The 22,580-nt window shown below is 48.0% G+C and overlaps 1 protein-coding gene across 1 annotated transcript in view; it reads right to left on the bottom strand.

The window, feature by feature from the left end:
- Positions 1-19,366, bottom strand: part of naaladl1 (N-acetylated alpha-linked acidic dipeptidase like 1) — a 52,609-nt gene extending 33,243 nt beyond the window's left edge. The window contains exons 1-6 of the mRNA XM_072551236.1: positions 19,167-19,366; positions 14,039-14,211; positions 9,248-9,369; positions 5,585-5,704; positions 3,338-3,530; positions 2,329-2,422 (exon numbers count right to left, since the gene is read on the bottom strand). Coding sequence (XP_072407337.1) covers positions 2,329-2,422; positions 3,338-3,530; positions 5,585-5,704; positions 9,248-9,369; positions 14,039-14,211; positions 19,167-19,366 — 902 coding nt within the window. The remainder of the gene's footprint in view (positions 1-2,328; positions 2,423-3,337; positions 3,531-5,584; positions 5,705-9,247; positions 9,370-14,038; positions 14,212-19,166) is intronic.
- Between the last annotated feature and the right edge of the window lie 3,214 nt (positions 19,367-22,580).

The raw sequence follows: 22,580 nt of genomic DNA on the forward strand, positions 1-22,580 counted from the left end.
CTTCCCCACTTGTTTCCCCATCACCTTCCCCACTTGTTCCCCATCACCTTCCCCACTTGTTTCCCCATCACCTTCCCCACTTGTTTCCCCATCACCTTCCCCACTTGTTCCCCATCACCTTCCCCACTTGTTCCCCCATCACCTTCCCCACCTGTTCACCCATCACCTTCCCCACTTGTTCCCCATCACCTTCCCCACTTGTTTCCCCATCACCTTCCCCACTTGTTCCCCATCATCTTCCCCACTTGTTCCCCCATCACCTTCCCCACTTGTTCCCCATCACCTTCCCCACTTATTCACCCATCACCTTCCCCACTTGTTCCCCCATCACCTTCCCCATGTGTTCCCCATCACCTTCCCCACTTGTTCCCCATCATCTTCCCCACTTGTTTCCCCATCACCTTCCCCATGTGTACCCCCATCACCTTCCCCACTTATTCACCCATCACCTTCCCCACTTGTTCCCCCATCACCTTCCCCACTTGTTCCCCCATCACCTTCCCCACTTGTTCCCCCATCACCTTCCCCACTTGTTCCCCCATCACCTTCCCCACTTGTTCCCCCATCACCTTCCCCACTTGTTTCCCCATCACCTTCCCCACTTGTTCTCCATCACCTTCCCCACTTGTTCCCCCATCACCTTCCCCATGTGTTCCCCATCACCTTCCCCACTTGTTCCCCCATCACCTTCCCCACTTATTCACCCATCACCTTCCCCACTTGTTCCCCCATCACCTTCCCCACTTGTTCCCCCATCACCTTCCCCATGTGTTCCCCATCACCTTCCCCACTTGTTCCCCATCACCTTCCCCATGTGTTCCCCATCACCTTCCCCATTTGTTGCCCATCACCTTCCCCACTTGTTCCCCCATCACCTTCCCCATGTGTTCCCCATCACCTTCCCCACTTGTTCCCCATCACCTTCCCCATGTGTTCCCCATCACCTTCCCCATTTGTTGCCCATCACCTTCCCCACTTATTCACCCATCACCTTCCCCACTTGTTCCCCCATCACCTTCCCCACTTGTTCCCCATCACCTTCCCCACTTGTTCCATCGTCACCTTCCCCATGTGTTCCCTCATTATAGCACCCCGAGTTTTTTCCCCCATCACCTTTCCCACCTGCTCCCCCATCATCTTCCCCACTTGTTCCCCCATCACCTTCCCCACTTGTTCCCCCATCACCTTCCTCACTTGTTCCCACATCACCTTCCCCATGTGTTCCCTCATCATGTCACCCCTAGCTTGTTCCCCCATCACCTTCCCCACTTGTTCCCCATCACCTTTCCCACCTCTTCCCCCATCACCTTCCCCATGTGTTCCACCATCACCTTCCCCACTTGTTCCCCCGTCACCTTCCCCATGTGTTCCCCATCACCTTCCCCACCTGTTCCCCCATCACCTTCCCCATGAGTTCCTCTATCACCTTTCCCAACTGTTCCCCCATCACCTTCCTCACTTGTTCCCCCATCACCTTCCCCATGTGTTCCCTCACCATGTCACCCCTAGCGTGTTCCCCCATCACCTTCCCCACCTGTTCCCCCATCACCTTCCCCACTTGTTCCCCTGTCCCCTTCCCCACGTGTTCCTCCATCACCTTCCTAACGTTCCCCACCACCTTCTGCATGTGTTCCCTGTCACTTTCCAGTTGCTCCCCATCACCTTCCCCATTTGCTCCTTCATAATTTCCCCATTTAACCTCTGTCACCTTACCCAATTGTTCCCCATTACCTTCCCCACTTGACTCCTCCCATTTCACCTTCCCCACTTGTGCCATCCATGTAATGTGTCTCCTACGTCCGATTAACCTCATCTCTCCTCCTCAGCTTTGAACACTTGTCCTGCACTCTCTAACTTTACCCTCTTTTCCTTTATCCAAACTCTTTCTAACGTTCCAATTCCAACCTTGTTTGTGACCCCAGTGACAGAGCCTTGAGTTACAGTGTTCAGCATGGTTGCCACCATGTTTCCTGGATATATCTCTCCCAAATTCCAGATCATTCTGTAGACTCATCCCAACCTGGTCACACACCTCTCTTAGCTGTGCCTCTCTTCCCTGTTCAGGTACTTCAAAACCAGTTGGTGCAATATGAGCCATGGGGACATTTGGCTGTGCACTTGACCATATTGAATGGTTGAGCAGTCTCAAAGGGCTGAATAGCCTAGTCCTTCTCATATGTTTCTAAAGGAAATATTTCAAACAATCAGCTGATAAAGGTTCTCATCAATGGATATGTAACTAAGCACACAGCGTAGCTACTTGCCAGCTCTCTGTCCACAGCGCTCAGTTCAGGCTAACAAATCCAAATTCTTGGAGCAAGAACTCACCAGATGAGTTGACGGGCATCTTCAAACCCAATGGGCTGTGCAGGGATGGGTGATAAACCTTTGACATCAGATTCAGCCTGTCTGAAGGTATAATCTGTAAACAGGTAACACGAGATTTGTTTATGGCTGACCTCCTGAGTTTCACTGGACCATCAAGGATTCTATCAAACAGACCCGTGACCAACTGTCACATATACGCACTGAAATAAATCCACAGGGTAAGCAGTGAACAAAACCACATTGGGAGCCACCCCCCCATTACCCCGACCAGATACCATGGGACCAGACCATAGGCAGAGACCTGTGCCAGGCTCCAGGTCCCAGGCAGAGACCTGTGCCCAGGTCCCAAACAGAGATCTGGGACCAGACCCCAGGCAGAGACCCGAGGATAATGCCCTCTGTAGAGACTCTGCGATAATGCCCCAAGCAGAGACCCTGGGATAATGACCTGAGCGCAGATCCCAGAATAAGGCCCAAGCAGAGAGCCTGGGATAAGCCCCAGAGACTCTGGGATAATGCCCTGAGTAACGACTCTGGGACAAGGATCCGAGCAGGTACCTCAGGATAAGGGTGACACAGTGGTTAGCACTGCTGCCTTACAGCGTTGTTTTGATTCCACCGACGGGTGACTGCCTGTGTGGGATTTGCACATTCTCCCCGTGTCTGTGTGGGCTTCCTCCAGGTGCTCTGGTTTCCAGTGCAGGCTAGGTGAATTAGCAATGGGAAATGCAGGGTTACAGGGATAGGGTAGAGGGGTGGGTCTGGTTGGGATGCTCTCCACAAGGTTGGTGTAGACTCAGTGGGACAAATGGCCTGTTTCCATACCATAGGGATTCTCTGATTCTATGTATACTCTGATCAGAGACCTTGGGACAAGGACTAGGTTTGGGAGCCCATGCTGGGTATTGAACAGAAGTGCTGGTACTCGATAAGGCTGATGACCTTTTGGATCTAGGCTGGCAGTTACACTCCTAACACAAGGCCCTAGGGGAAATAGTGGTGACCATACCTTTGGCAGGGTAATAAGGTGTCAGCTGGTCACCAAAGTTGAGCTTGTAGGAGCCACGCTCAACGCCAGAGGGGGGCAGGTACCAGGAGTGAGGGTAGGTCTCATTTTTGTCGCTGGTCTTTCCGTCGTTTATATCAGCAGGATCGGTGTAAACGATGACTCCAGTCACCCCAAACTTTGCACCATTTATACCCTGCCGAACAGAACAAAGACACCCTTCCAAAACACACTCTATTAAAACCTTTTCAATGACAAAATCCTTGGGTGGGTTGGGGGAGGCAAGGTGGGGTGTATGGATGGTGGTTTTGTGTCACAATCCAAGCTTCCAACTTCTCATCCTGATTTGCTTTCTGCACGTAACGGAGCTTAAGAGAATGTCTCAGAACCTGGGGTACTGGTAAGGAATGGTGGCTGATTCTGGGGCAGGAAAGGATGTTTGACTGTGGGAATTGGCTGGGTTGGCAGCCAGAGTGAAGCATTCCTGCGCTTACAGGTTCCCCCGCAAGCTGTGCTGGAAAGGTACAAACAGGGTTGCCACCTCCATTCAACTCCCTTCCATGGCCTGGGAAAACAGACCGTCCAGGGATCAAATGGGAAGACAGATTAAACCTGAGGCCTGCAGAACCTATCTTCATCTTGAAATTAACCCACCTCCTGGGAGCTGACTGGTTGCTGGCTCCCCACTATCCCTCCTTCATTTAAGTGGGGATTTTCACACCCAACCCCATCCCAACCTTCTGGGGGTTAACCCTGCACCCACATATCCTTCAAGCCCCCTCCGCTCTCCACTCAGCCCCTCTCCTTCGGGTACGGGATTGACCTGGTTCCATGCATGTAGCCACTGGCCTATCCAGTGACGGGCTGGTATCCTGCGCCCTGCCTGGAGGATGGAGTGCTAACATCCCAAGCTGGGAACAGACTTCAACAGCATCAATCACTGGGAGGACAGGAGTCAGGTCTGTTCAGAGATCTGGGTGAACCGGGTTGGTGGGGGGAACTGTCTTGTGGTCATGTATGTTCTAATGTGCCATTTTAAAAATGCAAATTACAGCTCAGCTCTCTTGGGAGCTACTGATGTGGGCCACATCCAAAGCAAACCATGGAGAAATGATCGTTTAATCTACTGATGCATTAAAAATTTAGTTACCCAACTCTTCAATTGGAGACTAACTTTTCAATTCCCTAACTCCCCACTGAAGACATTCCCTCTCATCCTTAACTGTCCATTGAAGATCACCTTTCTAATCCCCCAACTTTCCCATTACCCAATTGGCCTGCAAACTGACTTAGCACGCGCTCAGCTCACTGAATATTCCAGTTATTTACTTCTACGTGTAGCAACTCCATTCTTAGTTCCACATGAATTTAACATTTCATTATTTAAAGGACATGTTTTGTTCGTACCTAAACTTTGAATTTTTCCCTTTCACCATCCATTGCAGTGGTGCATCCCCTGAGCCTGGGATAGGTGCTGCCTGACCTGTTGGCCTTGGCTAAGTGGGCATCTCCCTCTCACCCTTGGGTTGGAGGGTTGTAGGTTTGAGCCCCGCTCCTGAGTGAGCCAATCGTGTGTGTGTGAGTGAGTGTGTGTGTGTGCGTGTGTGTGTGTGAGAGAGTGAGAGAGTCTGTGTGTGAATGAGAGAGAGACAGAGTGTGTGTGAGAGAGAGAGAGTGAGAGAGTCTGTGTGTGAATGAGAGAGAGACAGAGTGTGTGTGTGTGTGAGTGACAGTGTGTGTGAGTGAGAGGTTAGAGAGATTGAGAGTGTGTGTGAGTCAGAGAGAGTGTGTGTGTGTGTGGGAGAAAGAGAGTGTATGAGTGAGAGACAAAGACTGAGTGTGCGTGTGATAGAGAGAGTGTGTGTGATAGAGAGAGTGTGTGTGAGTGAGAGAGAGACAGAGCGTGTGTGTGTGAGTGAGAGAGACAGTGTGTGAGTGAGAGAGACAGTGTGTGAGAGGTTAGAGAATTGACAGTGAGTGTGTGTGTGAGTGAGACAGAGAGAGTGTGTGTGTGAGAGAGTGTGAGAGAGTGCCACTGCTGTCACTGGGTTCTGCCAACCCTCCACCCCCATCCCGGGCTCTGCCAAAGCCCATCAGAAAATGGCCAAGCATGGAGGATCTGTGGACTGCAGCCCCAGAAGCTCATTCACTGCTGAACACCCTGCCTCGGAGGCCCAACCTTCCCACTCCCTCCACGTCCAAAAACCCCTGCTAATTAAGTCTAAGGGTCACACAATAACCCCACCTTACCTTGTTGCCCCGGCCAGTACCACCATATTTAACAATAGCGATTGTGTTTTTCAGGTCAATGGTTTGGTTCAAATGCTGGTAGTCATCCATTGTCCCATAGTTCGCATAGACTAGCCTGCCCTGTGTTGGAAGGTGAGAAAATCTATTACCGCATTATGACATTGCAATAACCTGTAATAACTACCCCTTTCTCCACTGAAAGCTTCAAAGGAACAGGACTTTCACCTGGTTCACTAATGCATTATTGAACTGTATGACCTACATATCACTCCCAGACCTGCAGCAATGTGGTTGACTCCTAACTTGGGCAATTAGGGTTGGCCCAAATTGCTGGCCCAGCCAGCAACACTAACATTCCATCGATGAATTTGCAAAAGAAACAGGGAAGGCTGAGAAGCAGTGCAACATGTTGTCCCTGGAGAGTCAGCTGCTCCAGGCATCGGGGGATATCGTCAGCACCACTGGATTACATGAGTATTCCACTGTCACAGGGTCAGCACTGAGGGAGTGCCGCACTGTTGGAGGGTCAGTGCTGAGGGAGTGCCGCACTGTCAGAGGGTCAGTACTGAGGGAGTGCCGCACTGTCAGAGGGTCAGTACTGAGGGAGCGCCACACTGTCAGAGGGTCAGTACTGAGGGAGTGCCGCACTGTCTGAGGGTCAGTACTGAGGGAGCGCCACACTGTCAGAGGGTCAGTACTGAGGGAGCGCCACACTGTCAGAGGGTCAGTACTGAGGGAGCGCCACACTGTCAGAGGGTCAGTACTGAGGGAGTGCCACACTGTCGGAGGGTCAGTACTGAGGGAGTGCCGCACTGTCGGAGGGTCAGTACTGAGGGAGTGCCGCACTGTCGGAGGGTCAGTACTGAGGAAGCGCCGCACTGTCGGACGGTCAGTACTGAGGGAGTGCCACACTGTCAGAGTGTCAATACTGAGGGAGTGCCACACTGTTGGAGGGTCAGTACTGAGGGAGTGCCACACTGTCGGAGGGTCAGTACTGAGGGAGTGCCGCACTGTCGGAGGGTCAGTACTGAGGGAGTGCCGCATTGTCGGAGGATCAGTACTGACGGAGTGCCGCACTGTCAGAGGGTCAGTACTGAAGGAGTGCTACATTGTTGGAGGGTCAGTACTGAGGGAGTGCCACATTGTTGGAGGGTCAGTACTGAGGGAGTGCCGCACTGTCGGAGGGTCAGTGCTGAGGGAGTGCCGCACTGTCGGAGGGTCAGTACTGAGGGAGCGCCGCACTGTCGGACGGTTAGTACTGAAGGAGTGCCGCATTGTCGGAGGATCAGTACTGACGGAGTGCCGCACTGTCGGAGGGTCAGTACTGAAGGAGTGCTACATTGTTGGAGGGTCAGTACTGAGGGAGTGCCACATTGTTGGAGGGTCAGTACTGAGGGAGTGCCGCACTGTCGGATGGTCAGTACTGAGGGAGTGCCACACTGCTGGAGGGTCAGTACTGAGGGAGTCCCAAACTGTTTGAGGGTCAGTACTGAGGGAGTGTTGCAATGTTCGAGGGTCAGTATTAAGGGAGTGCTGCACTGGTGGAGGGTCTCTACTGAGGGAGCGCTGCACTATTTGAGGGTCAGTACTGAGGGTGTGCTGCACTGTTGGAGGGTCAGTACTGAAGGAGTGCTGCACTGTTTGAGGGTCAGTGCTGAGGGAGTGCCGCACTATTTGAGGGTCAGTACTGAGGGAGTGCTGCACTATTTGAGGGTCAGTACTGAGGGTGTGCTGCACTGTTGGAGGGTCAGTACTAAAGGAGCGCTGCACTGTTTGAGGGTCAGGACTGAGGGAGTGCTGCACTGTTGGAGGGTCAGTACTTAGGGAGTGCCGAACTGTCGGAGGGTCAGTACTGAGGGAGTGCTGAACTGTTTGAGGGTCACTACTGAGGGACCGCTGCACTGTCAGAGGGTCAGTACTGAGGGAGCACTGCACTGTCGGAGGGTCAGTACTGAGGGAGTTCCGCACTGTCGGAGGGTCAGTACTGAGGGAGCGCTGCTCTGTTTGAGAGTCAGTACTGAGGGAGCGCTGAACTGTTTGAGGGTCACTACTGAGGGACCGCTGCACTGTCGGAGGGTCAGTACTGAGGGAGCACTGCACTGTCGGAGGGTCAGTACTGTGGGAGCGCTGTACTGTCGGAGGGTCAGTACTGAGGGAGCGCTGCACTGTCGGAGGGTCAGTACTGAGGGAGTGCTGTACTGTCGGAGGGTCAGTACTGGGGGAGCACCCCACTGTCGGAAGGTCAGTACTGAGGGAGTTCCGCACTGACGGAGGGTCAGTACTGAAGGAGTGCCGCACTGTCGGAGGGTCAGTACTGAGGGAGCGCTGCACTGTTGGAGGGTCAGTACTGAGGGTGTGCCGCTCTGTCAGAGGGTCAGTACTGAGGGAGCGCTGCACTGTCAGAGGGTCAGTACTGAGGGAGTGCTGCACAGTCGGAGGGTCAGTACTGAGGGAGCGCTGCACTGTTGGAGGGTCAGTACTGAGGGAGTGCCGCTCTGTCAGAGGGTCAGTACTGAGGGAGCGCTGCACTGTCAGAGGGTCAGTACTGAGGGAGGGCTGCACAGTCGGAGGGTCAGTACTGAGGGAGTGCCACACTGTCAGAGGGTCAGTACTGAGGGAGCGCTGCACTGTTGGAGGGTCAGTACTGAGGGAGTGCCGCTCTGTCAGAGGGTCAGTACTGAGGGAGCGCTGCACTGTTGGAGGGTCAGTACTGAGGGAGTGCCGCTCTGTCGGAGGGTCAGTACTGAGGGAGCGCTGCACTGTTGGAGGGTCAGTACTGAGGGAGTGCCGCTCTGTCGGAGGGTCAGTACTGAGGGAGCGCTAGACTATTTGAGGGTCAGTGCTGAGGGAGCTCCACATTGTTTGAGGGTCAGTACTGAGGGAGTGTTCGACCATTTGAGGGTCAGTACTGAGGGAGTGTTCGACTATTTGACGGTCAGTACTGAGGGATTACCGCACTGTTGGAGAGTCAGTACTGATGGAGCACCGCCCTGTCAGAGGGTCAGTGCTAATGGAGTGTTGCTCCACTGAAGGGTCATTACTGAGGAAGCGCTGCAATGTCAGAGGATTAGTCCTAAGGGGCTGTTGCACTGTCTGAGGGTCAGTGCTAAGGGGAAGTTATGAAAAGCTCTTTTTAGCCTCTCCGATGGATTTAAGGGATCCCATGGTCACTACTGGATGAAAACCATTGGGGAGAGTGATGGGAATTCTCCTCAGGGTCCTGAGACCAATTGTTATTAATAAACCACCATGGCAAAGACAGATTATCAGGATAATGTTGCTCTTTGTAGGACCTTACTATGGACAGATTGCCTTCATTGATTGATAAATTTTATCAGTGTCTACAGTTCAACATGCACTTCATTGGAATGGGACGTCCTGAAGTCATGAGTATGGAAATGCATGTCTTTCTTCATTCCCCAGGTGGCCTGTGGTGAGTCTTGAGATTGATTTTAGCCCTGCTGACAGGTAAGATCCCACTCCTGAAAAGAGAGAACATGTTGCCAAAGCTTTTCACCTTGCCCTCACGTGGAAAAATGCAAGGATCCCGAATTGTTTGATCTTGGAGATCTTGCAACTGCCCTGCCGACTGCGGGATGAGAAACGTCTGCGGCAACATGTTTCGCTGTCCCACAGGGTTCTGCCCATTTCCCACCGACAAACCTTGGGAGTTCCTGCTGGTGCGTAGGCTGCGAAGGGCTGCACCACGTCTGGGTCCAGCTGGTCCTTGGTGTAATTCAACTCCTTCATCTGCGACTTGAAGAGTTCCGTCCCATTTGGCGAAACTGTAGGACCAGAAAGACTGGCGTGAACCCAGGGCTTTCCCTACAGCGTGTCACAATCAGCCAAATACTTTACAAACAGTAGTTACTGGTTTAAGAAAAACAGCCAGTGGGCAACCAAATACTGGCAAAGATACAGAGGACGAGAGTGTGGTGCTGGAAAAGCACAGCAGGTCAGGCAGCATCCGAGAAGCGGGCAAATTGACATTTCGGGCATCAGCCCTTCATCAAAAATGAGGCTTGTGGGTTGGGGCTAAGAGATAAATGGGAGAGGGGAGAGGGGTTGGGGGGAAGGTAGCTGGGAAAGTGATAGGTGGATGAAGGTGAGGGAGAAGGTGATAGGTCAGAGGGGGGCAGTGATGGATGGGCCCAGAGGGCGGTGCTGAGTTGGAGGCTTGGGACTGGGATAATGTTGGGGGGGGAAGGGAAATGAGGAAGCTGTTGAAATCCACATTGATCCTGTTTGATTGCAGGGTCCCAAAGCGGAATATGAGGCGTTCTTCCTCCAGGCGTCGGGTGGTAAGGGTTTGGCAGTGGAGGAGGCCCAGGACCTGCATGTCCTTGACAGAGTGGAAGGGGAGTTGAAGTGTTCAGCCATGGGGCAGTGGGGTTGGTGGGCCCGGGTGTCCCACAGATGTTCTCTGAAACGATCCGCAAGAAGGCGTCCTGTCTCCCCGATGTAGAGCAGACAACACCGGGTGCAACAGATGCAGTAGGTGATATTGGGAGAGGTACAGGTAAATTTCTGATGGATGTGGAAGGATCCCTTGGGGCCTTGGACTGGGTGAGGGGAGTGGTGTGGACACAGGTTTTGCACTTGCTGCTATGGCAGGGGAAGGTACCAGGAGTGGGGTGTGGGCCGGTGGGGGATATGGACCTGACGAGGGAGTCGCGGAAGGAATTGTCTTTTCGGAACGCTGATAGGGGTAGGGATGGAAATATCTCTTTGGTGGTGGGGTCCGTTTGGAGGTGGCGGAAGTGGCGGAGGATGATACAGAGGACCAAATTTATGGGGAAGTTATAGAGAATTGCAAAAGTGTGTAATTACAATAAGGTACTCTAATTGTCCTCGTACAGACCAGGATATTAAGAACGTAAAGGGCAGAGGGGGAGTGAGTTTCTGAAGCGTGCTCAGGAGAATTTTCTAGACCAGTATGCCAGTCTAAGGAGGAGTTGCTGAATCTAGATCAGGTAATCCCCACACTCAGTCACAGCAATGAGTACCATCCACACTGCAGCAACTCAGTAAAGTTCCTCCAACAGCTCTTTCCAAACCCACAGCCACTACCAAAGTCCTCCCTAAACTGCACAAACAATGGAGTTTTTGTAAGAAGATTTTGAAGCTGAAGAACTGCTCATGGGAATCAAGAAGCAAAGTAGTCCTGAACTGAGTGTTTCTACGAAAGCTTAAGGATGGGCTTTTAACCTATGGTTTAAACAAAGATTCAACATTTTACTGGGCATTTTATAATCAAAGATTCAACATTTTATTAGACAATAAGGCCCTGGCAATAGGATGATCTAGGCTAATCTTGGAATTGGATATAAAAGATATACAGACCGTTAACTTGCATTGGAGTGAGAATAGAATTTGGCAAATCACTGAGAATTTAATGTCAACTTCCAAGTTGTTTGAGTTTGGATTGTGTTTACGAGCCAGTGCAAGCTCTGGCTTGGAAGCTTGCTTTTGCAAACTTCCCACCAAAGTAGAGCTCACGTCTATGTGAATGTCTGATCATGTTCAGGTCCGAATTTAAGGAATGAAATCTCAGGAGTAAGAGAATGGATCTGTCCTGGGTAAACTGAACTCAAAGATCAGCAGGTCAACTGTAACGCAACGGGGCTGCCTTTTAAGAGGAGATGGCTCAGGGACAGTTCCATGACAGAGAAAGCTGGGTCACACAAAAACAGAACTCGTTCGGTGACAAAACAGATGGAGAGCGAGATGAAGCAAAAGCCTACATGATGTGACACACATCAAGTTGACAACATGAATATAAACACGCTGAATGTAGGGAGAGTGGGGGAAAGGACAAAGGGAATCCAGGTGACAGAGAGAGTACAAGTGAAAACTGGCAACCGATAAAGGAGGAAATTCACAAACCTTCAATCTCTGCATAAATAGCATAAAGGCAGAAAAGTGCTGATTGGGGTCAAAAGGGGATCTACACGTGGAAACAGAGAGTTTGGCTGAGACATGAAATGAGAACTTTGCATCTGACTTTGACAAGGAAGAAGACATTGCCCAAGTCTTAGTGAGAGGGAAAGTGAGCGAGACAATGAATAGGTTAATACAGATAGAGAATGAATTAGAGAGATCCATTGATTAGATCACTGGAACCAGACAAATTGTCTCTGAGAATGCTGAAGCACTGACTACAACCATCTAATCCTCCTCAGAGGTGGGGCCCACTGCCAGAGGAGTGGAGAATCCTGTTCAAAGAAAGTTGTAAGAATAATCCCTGAATCTACAGACCAGTCAGTTTAGTTTCAGTCATGGAAAAGCTTTGAGTTGATAGAAATAATTCTCACTTGGATTGGTGCAAATCAATAAGGGAACATTAGTGCAGATTTGTTAAAGGAAAGTCATCTTTCATCATTTGTGTATTTTGTGAGGTAACAGCAATGGCTTTGGGCCTATTGTGGCAATGTCCCTATCCCTCGGCCAGAAAATCTGGGATCAGGGTTCCACCTGCCTCACACATGTGTCATTAAATGTCTGAAAAGACTGATTAAAAATATCAACAGCAAAGATTAATGTAATGTGGATGACAGGGGGCATATGGACTTCGGAAAGGCTGTAGAGAAAAGGCAGTGGATTGCAACTAACAAAGTTGTTCCTGCATAGAACAAGCGTAGGTACAATGGGCTAAAAATAATTGTTGCAACTATTCCGTGACTTTTACACATTTTAACAAAAATATCCTCAAACTCCCTCCCAAAGGGCACTGTGGGTCGACCTACACCACATGGACTGCAGCGATTCGAGAAGGCAGCTCATCACCACCTCCTCATGGAGCAACTAGGGACAGACAATAAATGCTGGCCAGCCAGCGATGCCCATGTCCCATGAGTGAACTAAAACAAAGTGATACTTTCCTGGTAATGTGATAAAGAAGCCAATTGTACAGAATTTACATTGAGGGTTAAGTGCTGAACAGGCCAAAGGACACAATACCCTAATTTCTCTTCTCATTGAATATTCCAATGCCAGCTTCTCGTCCCATCCTGTGATGACCATCACTCCACCTTTGGTGGCTGTGCTTCGAGCTGCACAGGGTGCTAATCTCTGGGATTCCCTCTCAAAACCTCTTTGCCTCTCTGCCTCACTCTACTCTTTTAAGTAACTCTTTAGCCAGGCTTTTTTGGTCATTTGTCCAAATACCTCCTTCTGTGGCTTACAGTGGCGTAAGGTTAATGTCAGTGAACCAATAATCATGGGGCCCAGGCAAATGCTTGTCAAAACCTGTCACAGCAACTATCAACTTCTAATTTGATTAATAAATCTGGAAATATAAAGTTATGGCCATGAAGCTAACCCATGCTGTCCCTGTTCTGGGAGTGTTTGAGGGACAGTGTAGAGAGAGCTTTACGCTGTATATAAGTCTGTGCTGTCCCTCCCCTGGGGAGTGTTTGAGGGGGACAGTGTAGAGGGAGCTGTACTCTGTACCTAACCCCGTGCTGTCCCTGTCCTGGGGAGTGTTTGATGGGGGGACAGAGTAGAGGAAGCTTTACTCTGTATCTGACTCCGTGCTGTCTCTGCCCTGGGGAGTGTTTGAGGGGGGACTGTGTAGAGAGAGCTTTACTCGCTATGTAACCCCATACTGTCCCTGTATTGGGAGTGTAGACAGTGCTTTTGAGTGTTTGACGGTGTAGAGAGAGCTTTACACTGAATCCAATTTGTGCAGAATTGCATGACTAGACAGTGCAGGGAAACCTTTACTATGCTGTCCCGGTCCTGGGAGTGTTTGGTGGGAAAGATTGTAGAATGAGTTTTACTCTGTACTAACCCCATGTTGTCCCTGTTCTGGGAGTGTTTGATGGGGGACAGTGTAGAGAGAGCTTTACTCTCTATGTAACCCCATACTGTCCCTATCCTGGGGAGTGTTTGATGGAGGAAAGTATAGAGAGAGCTTTGCTCTGTATCTAACCCCATGCTGTCCCTGTCCTGGGGAGTGTTTGATGAGGGACAATGTAAAGAGAGCTTTACTCTGTATCTAACCCCGTGCTGTCCCTGTCCTGGGGAGTGTTTGATGAGGGACAATGAAGAGAGAGTTTTACTCTGTATCTAACCCCGTGCTGTCCCTGTCCTGGGGATGTTTGATGGGGGACAGTGTAGAGAGAGTTTTACTCTGTATCTAACCCCATGCTGTCCCTGTCCTGGGGATGTTTGATGGGGGACAGTGGAGAGAGAGCTTTACTCTGTAGTTAACCCCATGCTGTCCCTGTACTGGGGAGTGTTTAATGAGGGACAGTGTAGAGAGAGTTTTACTCTGTATCTTACCCTGTGCTGTCCCTGTACTGGGGAGTATTTGACGGGGACAGTGTATAGAGAGCATTACACTGAATCCAATTCCTGCGGAATTGCATGACTAGACAGTGCAGAGAAACCTTTACTGAGTCCAATCTGTGCTGGGATATTTGATGTGATTGCTGAAGTGGGTGTTCTTACCTACAGTAACACTGTTGGGTTTGTCCTTCTGCGGAAAGGACAACCACACATTGTACGTCACCTTCTTTGCTTCATCCAAACCTGTCTCTTTGTTCTGCCATCTGTCTAACATCAACTTGACCAGATCAATATCCCCTTTGGTTGTGGCCATATGTGGCTTTTTAGACAGTTCCCTATGACAGGAAAATTCAATACAGTATATGAGTGCCCGGAGCATCAAATCAAATACATACATGCAATAACTGAGTAGATATCTTGTCAGGTTGTAGTCCATCCTGGTGTTGTGTGATTTTTGACCTTGTCCAACCCAGTCCAACATCAGCACCTCTACGTCACAGATACCTTGTGGCATTGTCAGTCAGTGTATTTGCTGCTGTTTTCAGATCGCCAAATGATTCCCCAAGGAAGACAAACAGGAGGCTGGAAGATTACAGCAGGCCAGACAGCATCACGAGGTGGAGGAGTCAACGTTTTCGGTGTAATCCTTTTTCAGGACTGAAACCTTTCTTCAGGTTACACCCGAAATGTTGGCCTCTCCTCCTCCTGATGCTTGTCTGACCTGCTGTGCTCTTCCAGCAACCTGCTTGTCTTCCTTGGATTCCAACATCTGCAGTTTATTTTGTCTCTAAGTGATTCCCCATATCACATAATGTAATTCCTTTCTCAGTAAGGGTCTGTATGTAACATGATCCGTCCTAAAGTGACAATGGGTCTAATTCATGGGCAAGTACAGGCTGATCACTTTAAATAGATCATAGAACAGTACAGCACAGAAACAGGCCCTTTGACCCACCTCGTCTGTGCTGACCATGATGCTGCTCTCAATCAATCTCATTCACTTGCACATGATCCATATCCTGCTATTCTTTGCCTATTCACATGCCTCTTAAACTTTGCTGTCGGATTTGCTTCTGCCACCCCCCCCCGCCGGCAGTGCATTCCAGGCACCAACTACCCTGTAAAACACTTTCCTTGCACATCTCCTTTGAACTTGCCTCCTCTCACCCTCAACCTATGACCCCTGGTATTTGACATTTCCATCCTGGGAGAAAAATTCCAACTGTCCACCCTAGCCATGCCTCTCATTATTTTATAAATTGCTATCAGGTTGCTCACTCAGCCTCCAACAATCCAAGTTTGTCAAACCTCTCTCCTTATAGCAAATACTCTTCAATCCAGGTAACATCCTCTTCTGCATCCTCTCCAAAGCCTCCACATCCTTCTTATGATGCGACAGCCAGAGCAGTGCACAGTACCCAAATGTGGCCTGACCAAAGTCTTATGTAGTTGCATCATGACTTGCCAACTTTCAAACTCAGTGCCCAAACCGATGAGGGCAAGCATGCTGTACAATATTTTTCCCATCTCATCCGCTCATATTGCCACTTTCAGGGAGTTACGGCCTTACACCCCAAAATCCCTCTGTATATCAATGGTCCTAAGGGCCCAGCCATTTACAATATACTTTCCTCTTGTATTTGACCTCCCAAAATGCATCACTTCACACTTGTCCAGATTAAACTCCATTTGCCTTTTCTCCATCCAACTTTCCAGCTGATCTATATCCTGCCATATCCATTGACATCCTTCCTCAATATCCATTGAGCCGTCAATTATCATGTCATCTGCAAATTTGTTAGTCAGACCATCAATATTTTCATCCAAATTATATATATATATAATATCACAAACAACAGAGGTCCCAGCACTGATCTTTCCAGAACATCAGTGGTCACAGACCTCATGTCAGGAAACAACTATCTATTGGCCTTCTATGGCCACGCCAATTTTGTATCCACTTGCCAACTCAGCATGGATTCCATGTGATTTGATTTTCTGGACCAGCCACCATGTCAAATTCTTTAGTTAAGTCTGTGTAGAAAACATCCACTGCCTTACCCTAAACAATCATCTTTGTCAGTTCCTCAAAAACCTCAACTGGAGTTTTGAGACAAGACCTCCCCTGTATTAAGGTAAAAACAAAGACTGCAGATGCTGGAAACTAGAGTCTAGATTAGAGTGGTGCTGGAAAAGCACAGCAGTTCAGGCAGCATCCGAGGAGCAGCTAACCCCGCCCCCACCCCCCATTCCCCTGCATTAAGTTGACTATCCCTAAAAGTGCCTATAATTTCCTGGATTATCCTTGCTGCCATTCTTGAACAAAGGAACAACGCTGGCTATTCTCCAGTCTTCTGTGATGCTACCTGTGGCTAAAGAGGATAAAAGATTTCTGTCAAGGCCCCTTGCCTCCTTCAGTAACCTGGCATAGATCCCTTCAGCCGCTGGGGACTTACCTACCTTAATCTTTTTCAAGATACCCAACACCTCCTTCTTCTTAATACTGATACACCTTAGAGAATAAACAAATCCCTCTCTTGTCATCCATGTTTTTCTCCTTAGTGAATACCGTTGTGAAGTACTCATTAAGGGCCTCACCCATTTCTCTGGCTCCACACATAAATTCCATAAAATGTCTTGGGATTATCCTTAATCCTTATTTCCAAGGTCATTCCCTTGTCCTTTCTGGCCCTGCTAATTTCATTTTTAAGTTCTTTTCTGTTTTCTTCACACTCCTCAAGGGCCTTGTTTAATCTATGTTTCCTAAACCTTACATTACCTCACAGGAACATGCCGGTCCTAAACTCTGGTCAACCGGCTTTTAAACGACTCCCACATATCAGATGTGGATTTACCTTCAAACAGCTGGCCCGATCCAATTTTTCCTAATACCGTTGTCAGAAGCCTTCCCTCAATTTAGTACTTTCATCTGAGGACCAGACTTACCCTCTTACGTAACTACGTTAGAACTTTAAAACTTGCAGAATTATGATCACTATTCCCAAAATTCTCTGCCCAAATATATGATTCAATATGTCTGCTTCCCTAGCTGGACTACCTATACATAGAATCGTAGAATTCCTATGATGTGGAAGCAGGCCATTCAGCCTACGAGGTCCACACTGACCTGAAGAGCATCCAATCCAGACACACCTTATCTATATAACCCTGCATTCCCATTGGCTAAGCTATTGAATTTACGCATCCGTGGACACTATGAACAATTTAGCATGATCAATCCATTTTAACAGTTTTCCCTTCATCCATAACACCAATTTGTTTTTAAAATTCTCTTATCTGTGTGAGTGTAAAAGGGAGTTTATATGCAGTTTTAATTGGTAGAGTTACATGCTGAAGGTTTCTAACTGTTCACCTTTAACTAGGCCTTATTTATATGGAATAAACAGTCGTTCTTGTTACGTACAGATACCTGGTCCTTCCTTTACATCAACTTGGGTCTAAAATCAGGTAAATTGGAGTAAATTTACTCACATTTTAGATTGTTTAACTTTTGTGGTGACATCAGGAACAGTGGGAGCTTGATTCCCAAGTGAGCTGACACTTTGCTAACTACTCACTCGATGTGTCACCTGTGCACTTCCCCCACTAGGTTTCCGTGTTCTTGGACCCTCTTTAGAACCATGCCATTGAGTCGATACTGCCTCTTCACAATCCTTTCTGTCAAACTGCATACTTCTCATAAAAGAGAGGAGCAATAATGGGAATGACACTGGGTTAGAAATCCTGCACAAGGTGATACCACTTTTGACAAAACGGATAAAAGAAAATTACTGCGGATGCTGGAATCTGAAACCGAAAGAGAAAATGCTGGGAAATCTCAGCAGGTCTGGCAGCATCTGTAAGGAGAGAAAAGAGCTGGCGTTTCGAGTCTAACTGACCCTTTGTCAAAGCTCCACTTCTGAAAAGACTGTCTTACAGAGGAGAGGTTGAGCAGATTGGGCCTATGCTTAATGGAACATAGAATAGTGAGCGGCAATTTATTGAAACATAAAAGAGTTTACAGGGCTTGACAGGGTAGATGTAGAAAGGTCACTTCCCCTGTGGGAGAGTCCAGCACCCGAGGGTATAATCTCAGAATAATGCGCCACCCATTTAGGACAGAGGTAAAGAGGAATTTCTTTCAGAGCATTGGGAATTTTGCCTCAAGAACTTTTGAAGCTAGGTTGATAGGTATGTTCAAGGTTGAGAGACAAAGTTTTAGTCAGTAAGGGAATCAAGGGTTATGGGAAAAGGCAGGAAAGTTGAGGATTGTCAGACCAGCCATGAATGACAGAGTAAACCCAATGGACTGACGGACAATCTTCTGCTCCCACGTCTGATGGTCTTACTTGTATGATTTCCTTTGGAAAGTTGCAATTGAATCTGCTTCAGCAGTCCTTCAGGCAGTGTTCTGCATCACACTCACTGCGTGAGCGAACAACGGCACAGTGGCTCAGTGGTTAGCACTGCTGCCTCACAGCACCAGGGACCCAGGTTCGATTCCAAACTGTTTGTGTGGAGTTTGCACATTCTCCCCGTATCTGCATGGGTTTCCTCCAGATGCTCCGGTTTCCTCCCACAGATGTGCAGGTCAGGTGAATCGGCCAGGCTAAATTGACCATAATGTTAGGTGCATTGATCAGAGGGAAATGGGTCTGGGTGGGTTACTCTTCGGAGGTTCGGTGTGGACTTGCTGGGCCAAAGGGCTTGTTTCTACACTGTAGAGAAGTGAATCTAATCTAAACAACCAACTGTAAATCAAAACAGCCCTGAAGTGTGATAGAGACGGTTCAATGGAGGGATTCAAGAAGGCTTTGGATGACTACTTGGATAAAAATAATATACAAGGGTGTTGGAGAGAACAGGAGACTGGCGCTAGGTAATGGTTTCACTTAATGAGCTTGTGCAGACACGATGGGTCAAATGGGCTCCGTGCGCACTGTAATAATTCTGTGAGTAGCCAAACCATATTGGCTTTTTTTTTGCCGATTATCTCAAATCTGTGTCTCTCTGGTTATCCACCCTCCTTGGTCCCTGGCAATGATTTCTCCTCATTTACACTAGGAAGTTCTTCATGATTTCAAACGTGTCTGTTAAATCTGCCCCTTAACCTCCTCTGTTCGAAAGAAAGCAGTACCAGCTTTTCCAGTCTCTCCACATCCCCTGAAAGTCGTCATCCCAGGTGAATATCTACTGCACCCTCGCCATGACCTTGACGTCCTCCCTAAGCTCTGGTGGCCAGAATTGAACACATCTCTAGTTTCAGCCACACCCTCCTCCACACCCATACCTCAAGTTGTCCTCGATCCGCTTGTTGTCAATCTCGCTCATGAAGTGCTGGATGAGGGACTCGTCAATGTCCCCAATGGAGCCATGCCCCTGTTCTGCGTTGCCATGCTTCAGGATGGCATAGTGGCCGATCAGGAGTCCGATGGCAAGGGCAACGGCTCCGGTGATTCCGGTGATCAAAGCGATGTGCCAGTTCTTCATCCTCAGCCTTGGCTCTCAGCAAAACAACAACCAGCTCAAATCCCCGAAGTAGCCAGCCCTCTGCTCATACGCAGATCTGGCAGTCTTGTACCAATAGAAGGCTTCAATCTGATTAGCAATATCAGGCTAATATGTAACCTGCAGTTATCGATTAGCAACCACCTGAGATTTATATACAGATAAAGTTCAAGCAACACAATCATGAAACTCTGATGCTCAGCAACCTGCATCAGACTTTGAACACCTTGACCCCAGTGTAGGGTGACATGTTATCGCCTCATGATAAAGAGATCCCAAGCCAGATGGTGAAACATGAAATTAGATACACATCCTCTTTCTTGAGTGTGAATTTCTTTATTTACAAAATGTACCATTACAATATGTCAACCTCCTAACTACTAACCCAGTGGTCTCTATTTATATATTGAAAGCACTCAATCAATCAATCAGCACTCTCTATTTCATATAGGAACATAGAAACATAAGATTAGGAGTAGGCCATTCAGTCCCTTGAGTATGTTCTGCCATTCAATGAGAGTATGGCTGATCCGTGGTCTAACTTGCCTTTGACCCATATTCTTTCATTCCTTTGGTTCACAAAAAAACATCTCAGATTTAAAACTAACAACTGATTGAGCACCAACTAGTTATAATATTTAAAAGATATTTGTTTCAGTACATAAATAAGAAACATTTGGAGGGATATGGGCCAAGCGCAGGCAGGTGTGACTACTTAAGTTTGGAATTATGGCCGGCATGGACTGGTTGAGCCGAAGGGTCTGTTTCTATGCTGTATGACTCTATACCATTTGTGGAAAACAGTTCCAAACATCTAACATCCCTTATGTTTACAAGTGTTTCCTAACATCTCTCCTGAACAGTGTGGTCCTAAGTTCTAGAATCACCAACCAATGGGCATAGTTTATCTTTATTAACCCTGCCTTTTCCTTAGTATCTTGAAGACTTCAATGAGACTTACATTCCTGAAGAAGGGCTTATGCCCGAAACGTCGATTCTCCTGTTCCTTGGATGCTGCCTGACCTGCTGTGCTTTTCCAGCAACACATTTTAAGCCCTGTGAATAGCCAATGCTATTTCACTGAGAGAATGAACTCACTGTCTGCCAGCTTGGAAAGTTGTGGAGGGCATCAGATTGCTCTTGTTCAACATGGATACATAGTGGGCAGTGTCACGAAATAATAATGGATATGGAATCTTCCCCAGCTCCCATGATAGGGGGAAAATAGAAGTTTAAATAATCTTCGGCAGGATTTGGAGCAAGAACGCAGCTTTTGAAAAGTAATTGAATTAATCCATCTAGAGGTCAGACATATTGACAGAACAAAGGAGAAAAGGGTTAAAACAAATGGTCATGCTCCAGAGTTAGAATTAGACAGGACAGGGAAATGATACCACTGCCATGTACTCTTTTCCCAAGAAAAGACTGGATGTGTCATCCTGAGACATTAAGCCATTGTTCTGGGGCAATAAGCAGATAAGATTTACCTGTCAGTAAACACTACATGTCCCTTCAAAACAAGACCAAAGACATTGTAGTTGGTTATCTGTTTAGCTCCCTCCCTTCCTGTGTATATGTCCTGGTGTTAATTTATTATTAATGTCATAGCTGGAATTTGACTACGAACAGATAAATGGAATCATATGTATCATAGCTGATTTGTACATTCAAATAATGTAGTACATATGCAAAATATTTTGTGACAGCTTGAGCAGATCCATTTTTTCCCGTGGGAAGAGTGTATCTCCCGTCAAATGCATGAACATCGCTGAAGCTTTCAAATGTCTCCATCTGGTTTTTGTGGCAAACAAAATAAACCACCCCCGAAAGTCAACTCATGCCCCACAAGTCCTAGGTCAGGTCTAATGGAATAGTCATCACTAACCTTGCTGGGGAGACTTGGAGAAAGTCAACCCTGTCTGAGGCAGCGCAGTTGCCATGATCAGTGGCACTGCTATTGGATTCCATGTCCAATGCACCAGTCCCAACCCCATCGTTGATGCAGCATGGCTACAGTGGGTAGCATCTACATGGTGCCCCAGGATAATCAATTGACGCTTCCTGTAGCTTCCGTTGCAGAGGACAAGAGCACCAACAGCATAGGGACACCATCACATCCCACTTTGCTCCCCAAGACATGTACCATCCTAATTTGGACATATATTAACCATTACTCCAACAGTGCTGGGTCACAATCCTGGAACTCCAGCTCTCTGGGAACATCTTCACGACAGCAGTTCGGCGGAAGACTCACCACTCCTCACCTTCTCAAGGGTAACTAGGGATGAGCAATGACTGTGGCCGGAAGACAGTTTAAAATGAACTTGTGGAGGCTGCCCTGGACATCTGTGACAATACACAAGTTTGGCTTCTGGACTGTTTTGGATGATGGGCAATGCCTGGGTGAACTGAATACCATAGATTTGGAGGAGCCGGTGTTGGACTGAGGTGGCCAAAGTTAAAAATCACACAACACCAGGTTATGGTCCAACAGGTGTATTTGGAAGCACTAGCTTTTGACGTGATGAGAGCAAGCCCTTCAAGCCTTCTCCACCGCTCTCTATGATCATGGCTGATCATCCAACTCAGTAGCCCATTCCCACTCTGCCTTCATATACTTTCATTCATTTAAGCCCTCACAACACCGTTTTTAAAAAATCTGTTTCAGCAGAAGGTCTAATCATTATACATTTGCTGACCAATCTGACTGGACTTAACACAATGTTTAATGGGGTAGGGGTACGCCGTAGGCAGTGGGAGACATGGGGGGAGGACAAATGGATTGGAGTGGATGGAGGAATGGAAAGAGGGTGGTGGGCTCAGGAAGAAGGCATGGGGTTAAGAATAGGAGAAGAAATGAAATGGTTATAGCATGAGAGGCATGGAATGGGAAATTAATAAATACCTCGGCAGCAAGTATTCCAATTGCACTGTCAGTCAAAATCATGAGGGATCACGAGAGAGTGGATTGGGCAAAACTGCGCCTATTCATGAAGGGATCAAGAATGAGAGGGCACAGATTTAAGGGTGTTACACACCTTTGATTAATGAAAATCAAGCCCCACTATTTCAGAGTCATCACAAAAGTTAAAGATTTTTAAAAATGTGCCAAGTTTTCTCAATTTACCAGTCTTTTAGATCCAGGCTGAAGGAAATCACAGACCAGGTTTCCGTACTTAATAAGAATTCCTTTATA

This window comes from Chiloscyllium punctatum, chromosome 31, assembly GCF_047496795.1.
Source record: "Chiloscyllium punctatum isolate Juve2018m chromosome 31, sChiPun1.3, whole genome shotgun sequence".
NCBI lineage: Eukaryota > Metazoa > Chordata > Chondrichthyes > Orectolobiformes > Hemiscylliidae > Chiloscyllium > Chiloscyllium punctatum.